The following is a 10808-nucleotide window of genomic DNA, read 5'->3' as shown; positions in this document are numbered from 1 at the left end:
CTGCCCCCTGCAGCCTCTACACACCAGCCCCTCCTCCTCCGCGGCCCCACAATCCCCACCTCGCCCCCCCACTCTGTGTTGCTTCTCCCCCTCTCTCCCCGCCTCTGCTGCACTTCTCCTTTCCTTTGCTCCTTGCCAGCAGGCGTCATCCTTGCTGCATCCTGGAGCACAGAGCATATGCTCCAGCCCTGTAGCAGCAGGGGCACGGACCCAAGCCTGCAGGGGGGAGGGAGAGGTGCAATGTGGAGGGGGAAAAAGGTGGGGAGACAGAGGAAGGGAAATTAGGGCAGCCAGAAGCTGCAGGGGGAGGCAGACACAAGGGGGTGGGGGACAGGACAGACAGCAGGAGGATGCCTGGCTCTCACTGCCTCTACACTGCTTGCTCCCTACCACCTGCCTCATTACTACCACCACACCTGTCCTACCATGTGCCCCTGACTGCTTCCTGCACTGTCTGTCCCCAACTGTCTGACCCATTTTTACCCTCATCACCACTTTTCCCCGCTCCCTGCAGGGCAAGGTCCTAAACATCTTAGGAGGCACTGTGTAGGGGCCGGAGTCCAGACAAGGATTAAGCCACATAATTCTCCAATAATTAGATTCCAGACATGGAAAAGTTATACATATATATAATTTCCCATGTATGAAATCTAATAATTGGGGGGGGGGGAATCTTATATTTTGGTAAACATGGTATGTACTCTTTGCACAGCCAAAGCGTGGGATAAAACCTGGTACATTCAGCCCCACACCATCCTGGTGGAAATGCATTATGATCCCTGACAAGGAAAGACATTCAGCAATTTGCCCAAGACCATGGAGAGAGTCACTGTCATTGCTGGGTTTATTGGTTTCTGGCTCCCCCTTCTACATGCCATAAGACTAGGTCCATCTCTGAAGAGGTGCCCATGGGGAAGCTATTTTCACCGAGGTCAATTAATTAGTCAGTCAATGTATTAAACAGAGTCTTTGAAGAATATGGAGACGTGGGAGGAAGGTCATTCCACACAGGGAGGAGAACAGAAGAATTAGTCCTGTGTGGATACGAAGGAAGGCAGATTATTGCCCAAACGCCACTACACAGAACCAGCATACCCCCCTCCTCCAGTGCAGAGCCACTAGAGCCATAGGACTGTTGCCTGCACAAGCAGGGGAAGTACAGCTAATTCAACCTCCCATCCAAGACTTGGTAGACAAATGGCTAAAGCATATTGCACAGTAACCAATATCTGCCTAGCAGCAGCTCCCTGAAAACCTGGCCAGGTGGTAAAACTGGACGGATACCCAGAGGCTGCTTCAACTGTTCCTAGGCCTCAGTGGCTGGTGGAGCTTCACAGACTTAGGAAGGCACAAGTGGCTTAATCCTCGTCTGGACTCCAGCCCCTACACTGTGCCTCCTAGGATGTTTGGGGCCTTGCCCTGGCCTTGTTTTCAGTGGTTTCATAATGTTACCCCATCTGGGGAGGAAAATCCCACAGTAAGCAGGAAAATGCTGAAGAAATCCCTGCTTTTGTGCAGAACCCAGATTGCTATTTGCATAATGAAATTGCTTTCACTCCCCCCTCCCCCATGTTCATCTTTATCTCTTAATTGGAGAAGGTGAGCATACAGCAAAGAGAATTTCTCATTCTGCTTACTGAAATCCCCTGTATTTCAATTTTCATGTTTGCAAGATGGACAGCATTGGTAAAGAGTCTAAAACTACTCAGACAGAACCGGACTGGTCCCACCTGCCTTCCCTTGTTGTGTTTGACAAGAAAGTTGAGTCCTGGGGTGACACTGGGGGTGGGCGTGGGAAGCAGAACAGTCTCTGCCTAGGGAAGTGTTCAGGCTTCTAGGAGAAAACAACGCAAAAGTCTGATGCTTGGAGATGATTTCCTAGTCCAAGTGGGGACCACGGCTAATAGGTCAAATACAACGCACTTACAGGCAAATTATTATGGGCCAGATCCTACTTTGCCTACCAGGGCCCTAAGTCCTTTTGGGTGTCCAGTGTGACCCTGTTCATTCCAGTTCTAATCCCTTCAAAGGAAAGCAAGCATTAGTGCACAGAGAGGTGGACCCTTCTCCTCTTTGAGTTTGTGAATTCATCTCAAGGCTGAGACAAAGGTGCCTTACAGAAGTGGAAGCACTCTGATTCTTCAGAGGCTTGAGGAGGCTGGAACAGGATCTCATGTAGACATCTGGTAATTAAATCCAGTTCTGGGCCTATATCATTGAACTATAAAAAGGCACCTCTTACCCATATTTGTCCAAACAGATTATATCTTCCAATAGAAAGTTGCATGGTCCAGCAAACCCGTAAAGGGTTTTAATTCCTTTTGATTTATTTGCTTATTTCAGACTATGACTAACTTTAGGAATGCAAAGGAAACTAACCATAAGCCCAAGTGCAAACAGACTAACAGACAAATAAAATAAAGTCAGTGACTTGAAGTTTATATACATTAGCAGGAGCCAGAAGAGAAGGATGTGACATTTGGTTCCTATTAAGGCAGATGCTAATAAAACAGCACATGGACATCAGCACAAATAACCACATACTAACTGCAACCAGTCAGGCAATGGTTGCTGTCTTAAAACGTTAAGTCCCTGGAGTGAAACCCTGGCCTCATTGAAGCCAACAGCAAAATTCCCACCAACTTTAGTGTAGCCAGGGCTTCACTCCTAGTTTGCATTACCAGTAAAGGAAGAGTGAAGTCCTCCACTAATGTGGTACCTGGGCTCTATCCACATCTGGGTCTGAGAGAGGGACAAGGAAAAGGGCATCTTAACATCTTTAGACCCCCCAAAACCCAAAGGAACATGGAGAATGAAAGTTTTTCTCCCTTTTTAGGCATAGCACCTATCCTTCCTCAGGAAAACAGACCCTTTTCCTGTCCATCCTGTCTTATTCCACTGTGGAGGTGGTTTCTGTATGCTCTCTCAGGTTTGCTTGTAGTATCCCTCTTTAAATAGCTTGAGGGCCTTCTAATGGGCCTTCGCCCCGGCTGCAAAAGCCACCAGCAACACTGTATAGGTGCAAATGTGTGTATTTCTATGTAATTAGTACATGCGGTTATTTGGAACTCAGTTGGGTCTATGCAGTTTCCTCTGATTCCTAATGTGCATAGAAAGTAAGGGCAATGCTTGAAGTTCAGACCAAGTCTCTGTGAACAGGCAGTATTTGCTATATACAAATAAAGGGAAGATGCTGCAACCTGCTAAAATGGCTGCCAACTCGCTCTGAGCTCAGCGGCAGCAGAAGGTGTTCAGTAGCTTTTGGGATTTTTCTTACACTGAGAATTATGCTCACAGAGCATGATTTTGCAGCTCAGCCCACGGGAGTCTGATTACCTGCTGCATCACATTTCCTTGCTGATACACCCACAGCTCTCCTCATCCCTAGTCCCTGCCCTCTGTCGGAGGAGCTATATGGATACATTGAAGCACAATACTTCATATCAACGACTTAAAACTGTGTGGGATTAGCAAGAAATTTCCCCTCTAGGCACTGGGGTTTTTTTCCCTATAGAATTTAATTAGGATTTAAAAGAAGTTCTCCAAAAAACTTGCGAGTCATAAAAATAATTGTGGAAAGAAGGAAGTCTTTCCCATCGTTATTGGAACTGGTTTATAGAAGATAACTTATCTACTGTAGAATTTTAATAAAAAGCTAGATCTCACTTTCTGTAGAGTTTTTCTATAAGCACACATCTTCTTGTGACAACTGACACAGTGCACCATCACGGAGGGGACACTGGGCTATGGGGACTCTGGGTCTGTTCCTGTATGGTAGCTCCCAGGTTTCTTTAAAGGCTCCCTGAATTGGCAAAGAAAGAACAAGTCCTATTACACTGTTCTGCTATTTTTCACTCCAAAGTAGGCCACACAGATACATGCATCTGTAGCTCAATCCAGGGAGCATTCTATTGGATGTTCTGTTACAGGTAAGCAAGGTTCTTTGGGTAAATCTGATACCTTTGATTAGACCAACTAATATAGTTGGAAGAATTTTTCTTCGCAAGTTTTCAGGTTCAAAACACCCTTCTTCAGGCAGAGGGAGCAGTTGTTTTGTGGTCTCCTGGATGGGATGGAAGCCAGTATGTAAGAATGCAGGTCAGTGAAAATGCAAATGCCTGACAGTGAGGGTCAGAAAGGTAGAGAGACAATGTGGGGGGGGGGGGGGGAGAAGGGGAATGGCAATGGACTGTAACTGGTAAATTGTAGAGAGGTTACCTGGGGTATCAAATGGTAAGCAGGTTATAATGTGCCAGAAATCCAATGTCTATTTAGTCCATGATTTTTTGTATCCAGTAAATTGATGAAGTGAAGTTTATAGGCTTGTCTGCGAAAGGTGTTTTGTAAATTCTCTTTGAAGATTAGAACTGAGAGTTTGGAGAGAGAGTGGTTATCTTGTGAGAAATGTGCACCCACAGGTTATTGGGTATTTCTGTCTTTGATAGATTTGATGGGTGCAGGTATAAGATTCAGGAATGGTGATGGTTCTGTTGTGGGGTATAGTTATTGTGGGAGTGTTTGAGATATGTCTGCAGGTTTTACATTTCTTGTTATGGCATGGTCTGGATCCATTTGATGCGTTTTGGGTCATATGAAGTTTGCTTCTGGTGATGAGATTGGCAAGGTTTGGCGCTTGTTTAAAGGCTAGGATGGGCGATTTTCGAAAGATCTCTTTAAGAACCTGTGGGAGCACATTTCTCACAAGATAACCACTTTCTCTCTCCAATCTCTCAGTTTTAATCCTCAAAGAGAATTTACAAAACACCTTTCACAAATGAGCCTACTAGCTTCACTTCATCAATCTATTAGATACAAAGAATCATGAACTAAATATAGACACTGGATTTATGGCACGTAACCTGCCTAACATCTAATACCCCAGGTTAACCTTTCTACAATTTACCAGTTACAGTCCAGCACCAGATCACCATTCCCCCCCCCCACCCCCCATTGCCTCTCAACCCTTCTGACCCTCACCGTCAGGAATTTGCAATTTTATTGACCTACATTCTTGCATACTGGCTTCAGTCCCATCCAAGGGAGCACAAAACAACTGCATATGCTCCCTCTGCCTGAATAAGGGTGTTTGTACCCAAAAGCTTGCAAAGAATTCTTCCAACTATTTTAGTTGGTCTAATCAAAGATATCAGCTTCACCCAAAGAACCTTGTCTGCCCATGTCCTTAGACCAACATGTTTACAATTAACACCCCTGTTAAAGGAATTAGACAGCACAGATGTAAGTGGAAGCAAGGGTAGAGTGACTCCATATTATTGTTTTTTATTGAAGAGCTATAAAAAGAGCTGAAAGTACATTTTACCTACGTGTTGTAAAGCCCTGTTTACAGTTTAGACAGTAATTTGACATTGAGCAGATCTCCTGGCAGGATTTCTATTTCTATCCTGGAAGCAGAATGGGAAGGGGGGAAAACAAGGCTGGCTCTGTACATTACATTTATGAGCTGAGAGAGGAGAATGGCAGTTCACAAAGGCTAGGGACAGACATTACACATAAACTGGCTGAAGTGATCAGAAACTGGTTTAAACCTGTAACAGAACAGACATTCAGTGCATATAAACCAGTTTCAAAATGGCTAAAGCCAGTTTGAGATAAACTTGGTTGAATATAGTACCAGACTTGACTGATTTGGCTTGAACTGGTTTATGCAATGTCTGTCCCAGACCCCTTCCTGGTTTAAGATAAACCAGAGTTCCCCAGCATCCCAGCATGCTCTCTGGGCTGGGTGGGGCTCTCTGCTCCACAGCAGGGCTGGCCCCTTCTCTCTGCTCCCTGGCTGCAGCTCCGGCAGGGAGGAGGGAGAAGAGCCCCCCCAGCACCAAGCAGGGCCCCCCTCCCAGCCCCATGGTGGTGGGGGAGAGGGAGGAGGGGGAAGAGTTCCCTCTGGGGACCAGCAGCCCTGTGTGCCCAGATTGCTCCCAGCTGTCAGGGAGCCACTGGGGTCTGGCCATGCCTCCCCGCAACCTCAGCTCAGATTCCCCGTGGAAGGGAGGGCTGCTCTAGTGCCCCTGGGCTTCTGGCTTGAGACACAGCAGGCACGTGCCAAACGTCTATCCGCTTCCAAACTGGTTCACTCTCTGCAAGTTAGACTAACCAGCAAAAATTGAATCAATTCAGGCTCAGGCTTTTTGAATGTCTGTCCTTATCCAAAGTGATTCTGCCAACCCTTGCAGATGAGCAGCAGAAGTTGGGTTTCATTCACTAGGAATGGCACAAGTTACCTTTGGTCGTTTCCACTCCACTCTCCCAGGCAGATGTCTCTCATAGAATAGGGATTCGTCTGATGCTGGAAACTCGGGATCTTCAAAGAGGTTCCTTTGTTTGAGACACTGCTGCTTGAGCGTGTGATATTTCTGATCTTTGAACAATTTCGGTGATGACATATTCCTCTATTTAGGGTAGATAAAGATTGTGTCCGTTTAGAAGCTTAAGTCATTTTAGATGATTCTCCTCCCTACACTCCATCATCATTCGATAAACAGCACCTAACAAGTAGCTCTAGGCAAAATTAATTGTCAATCTTGGATAAAGGTGGGTTTACAAATTAAATTAGACTGGGAGTAGATAGCAAAGTTTTAAAACAAAAGAATTTCTACACAGTAGAATAATAGGTTGTAACATTGAGTAGGAGAGAACCAGGAAGGCAACTCATCAGGAAGACAATTCTGGACTGGGAGATGTGAGAAGACACACTTCCTTCCTTTTTTTTTTTTTGGATTCTCCTGGGGCCGAAAGGTAATTTAGGAGCAGCCTGGGTCTGAGCTGCTCTGGGAAGGCTCTTTTCTTTTTTTGGTTGACTAGCCCTCTTCTTCTACATTTGTGTGCAAAGGTGAAGAATAATGATAGGTAGATCAGACTTCCAAAACTATCTTTTGCAATTTAAGTCTATATGCTTTGGCTGTTTTTGCCATCTTTGCTTTTTTTTTTTTTTTTAAATTTAAAAACTAGTTAATGGAGTTTCCTGGCAAAAGTGTTCACAGAAGCAGCATATAGTTGCAAATATTGTTGGGGAATTAGGAAGCTTGTTTCTATGCTTGCTTTGATTGCAAGAATTAAGAGAGTCCTTTCTAGGAATATGAACCTGTCATGTATTTTAGCTGACCAATCGTACAGCTCAGGTAGTAGATGCATGTTCCTCAGCAATTTTATTACAAGTTACAGACCAAATAACATTTGCAGAATTTATCTGAGCTCTTGAAACACCAAACACCATTTTTCTATAGATCCGTTTGAGGAAGTGGACAAGAAACTGAACTCACTCTGGAATGAGCTTCTATGGCAAATTCTTGGTTTAGGTTTCCCCTTCAGTTTTCAGAAACGTATCCTCTTCTTGCCTTGAAGTGATCTACAACAGTAAGATGCAGATTTTTTACTTCATCAGTAAGAATATCCTCCTAGAAGGTTATATGGCAAATGACACATGACAGGGCATTACAGTATCTTGGTGGTCCTCCTCTTAAGTGTTCCCACTGGAGTGAAATTAGCAGTCTGATGTACATTTTTCCTTGCTGCAGTTATTTGCATATGTACCAAAGCTGGCCCAATAGATACAACTAGGCATGGCAGATTTCCTTTAAAAGCCCAAACCATCTACTTTGTGTTGATGTTACACCGCATCTGTAGAAGCTAACACTTGTCAAACAAGAGAATTACAATCCAGTAGATATTTAAAGCTTTCCATAGGTCAAATCCTGAAGTGCCTGCTTAACAATTTACTCATACAAGGCTTCATCTGATGACAAATGAGAATTTTGCCTGAGGATTGTGTGTGAAATCCTGACACAGTAGAAGTCAATAGACAAAAACTTCCACTGATGTAAAAAAAAAAAAAAAAAAAAAAAATGGATCAGGTTTAGACAAGCAATCTCTTATAGACTATGCTTTCTTCTCTATCAATAGGACAACAGCCTTTGGAAAAAAACAAAACCAAAAAAAACAACCAATACATAAATTAGTGCAAAGAGGCAAGAAATAGCTCAGTGCAACAACACCATTTCTAAACAAGTTTCCTTTTTTCTTAAGAGCCATTTTCTCATTAATTAACCCGAAAACCCACATTGTAACAAGATACGTTATTTGGCAGATGGCCTCCAAGAGTAGTAAAGATAAGTAGATTGATTCACACCTCCCCACCCCATTCTTCAAAGTCAAGTACGGAATAATTTGCCAATTATAAAGAGATCGCTGAAGGAAAAAAAATAGTTACTCTAATTTGCTTGGAATATAGATTACAGCATGACAACACTCACTGGCATTTCCTTCCATTAGAAATTCTCCACTGACTAATGAAGATCCCAAACAGCAAGTTAATTTGCAAGAGATACAGTTGTTTGCAAAACAGCTCTGGGGTGACAGGGTTTTTCAACCGTCATTGCATAATTTGCAAAGATAGGTTCATACTGACCCCTTCCCTTTTCCCTCCTTGGATTGGACATTCCAGTCTTTTCAGGATTAACATCCCTCCCCCACAACCAGTATGGCCCAATATATAGAATACAGTTGTAAACCAAAGAGCATAAAAATTAAACCAAGCAAAACACAGACGAGGGCTATTCTTTCTGGACAAGGTTGCTGGAGGTGTGGGAGTTACGGGAATACCACCCTCCCCTTTCAAGGGATAGCTCAGTAATGAGAGCGCTCATCTGGAAGCAGATGGCAGCTCAGTTTTGTCATCTGTCTGAGGGGCATCTATACTCCTCATCTCCCGTGTGCCTGAGGAGCACCCTTACTACCACACCATAGGCTAATCAGGGTGGGGGGACTCCTGTCCCCCTCTTAAAGCTGTGATATGGGGCAAGAAGGATCAGGAAAGGATGCATGGGGCCACAAGGAACAGGAGGGAGAGTGACTGTAGTTTAGTTATTTGGGCCCTTGCATTGAAGGCAAGGCTCTGGTGTCCTGGTCCCTGCTCTCCAGATGGGTTTTGGATTCCTTGTGCCTTCTTGACCAGCACCCTAACTACTAGGCTCCAGTCACCCTCTTTCCTGCTCTTTCTCGCTTAGCAAATCTTTTCAGCGCAGTAGCTTCCCTGCCCATCTCCTTGGTTAGCCACTGTATAATGCACACATCTTATGTCGCCAGCTGCAAGTTCTAATATATAAAGCAACTCTTGGCAACATCTCTCCACTGCCTTAGAGGCTGCCTACTCCATCATGTAATAGCAAACATAAGCCACACACAGGGTAATGAGTAGTTCCCAAAATACATTACTACAGTTTGGCGAGCCGCCAAAGAACAGTGATATAGCCCACCCCTCCTTGACTTGCTCAAGCTGCAAGATAGCTCTGCACTTTTACGTGGTTTAGACTCTCCAAGCTAAGCTCTCTGTCCCTGCTAAGGAAGCTCGGATTTGCTCCCACTACTAAAATAATAATCGAATGTCAGACATGGAAACTTATGTTTGGAGCTTCTGTTGAAACTATTTGGGACAGGAGAAGCTCAGCACCGCTAAGAAGCTGGCATCAGGAGTGAAGGAAGCTTTTTCCTAACCTGCTCCTTTCAGCAAAACTCCCATTAGGAACTCCCCTCCCCTCAGCAGCCTGGACAGGGAAGGACCTGTGGTTTTCCCCCCTCCATGATAAGCCTCCACTCACATGGCCCCCTCTTCTCCTTTTAACTGCAAAAAGAGTTTAATATTTACTTACACTGACTATTGAAAGATGCTCCCCCCACAACTGGAGCAAGCGCACAGCTAAATCATATTCAGCATAGCTGTAAATGTAGACTCCTGGCTCTCTTAGCAGATTTGTTTTAAAGGGACACTGACTTGAAACCTAATGGAGAGCTGAGAATAGTTTCAGATACTCCTGCTGCCTTCCAGTGCCCCTGCCAACTTGTGTGTTCTTGCAATCATTTTCTTTTTTTAATTCCCCACTCCCAGTCCTTTCCTTTGTACCTATGCACAAGGCCACAAAAAAAACAACCAAACAAAAAAACAACCACACACTGGAAGGTAATGAATGGTCTTTACAGAGGAAACTAAATTGCACTCTAACTGCTACAAACACTCGCAGGGTTACAGGACAGCATCCTCAGTTTTCAGATCTGTCCATAGGTCACCAGGTATGAAGCATCTTAGAAAGCCTGAGTGTGAAGTAGGATTATTAAGAAGCAACTGGTGCTTCTTCAGCATCAGTGTGCACAGTTATTTCATTTGATCTACAGAAGCACTCTCTCAGTAGAGGTTCCAGACAAGCTGAAAAAGCAATTCCTTCCCCCCATCCCACCCAGTCAAAGCAAGTACTTTGAATTCTGCAGGCAAACATCTTTCCACTTGCCTGCAGCGAGCCCTGCATTCTAATTTCACTCTCTCTCTCTCTTCTGGCCCAATTTGTTGTAAATACATCGGGGAGATTATACAGAGATACAGAGCCCCGTCCTCCAGAGCAACTTTCACACACAAGCCAATACTAAGTAGTTCTGAAGTTTGGATAAGAGCTCTGCCCCCTGTAGCACGATTCTGCAGGGGAGCTTACAGAACCAAAACTTTAGGACATCTTCATCCTATGCCCCTTTGAACTGCACCCTGATCTTTTGACATCACCCCATATGCTTTCCTAGGAACTGGAGTACAATCTTGGTCTGCTGAACTTTTAAGGATTTGGGTAAATTGCATGTAAGTAGCACTAGAGCCCTGGTTTTAAGTGGCTTCTGTCATTTTGTAGAACCCACGTCCAGATCTATATTTCACCCAGGGCCAGTTTCTTCCAGTGGGTATGAGTAACCCTTAATAACACCCAAATTATTGAATGCCCCCTTCTATCTGGGAGTCTGCATCTTGCTAGATGTTG

At 44.4% G+C, this 10808-nt stretch overlaps 1 protein-coding gene across 2 annotated transcripts in view; it reads right to left on the bottom strand.

Annotated features, from left to right (window-relative positions):
- Nucleotides 1-10808, bottom strand: part of LOC102382824 (calpain-5-like) — an 82420-nt gene that overhangs the window by 66006 nt on the left and 5606 nt on the right. For both annotated transcript variants that reach the window (XM_006029374.2, XM_006029373.2), the window contains exons 2-3: nucleotides 7278-7363; nucleotides 6240-6407 (exon numbers count right to left, since the gene is read on the bottom strand). In XM_006029374.2, coding sequence (XP_006029436.1) covers nucleotides 6240-6401 — 162 coding nt within the window. In that variant the 5' untranslated portion in view covers nucleotides 6402-6407; nucleotides 7278-7363. The remainder of the gene's footprint in view (nucleotides 1-6239; nucleotides 6408-7277; nucleotides 7364-10808) is intronic.

Source organism: Alligator sinensis, unplaced genomic scaffold (genome assembly GCF_000455745.1).
Source record: "Alligator sinensis unplaced genomic scaffold, ASM45574v1 scaffold521_1, whole genome shotgun sequence".
In the NCBI taxonomy this organism is placed as follows: domain Eukaryota; kingdom Metazoa; phylum Chordata; order Crocodylia; family Alligatoridae; genus Alligator; species Alligator sinensis.
The sequence above is the reverse complement of the archived record's forward strand: the minus strand, read 5'-3'. Positions and strand labels throughout refer to the sequence as shown.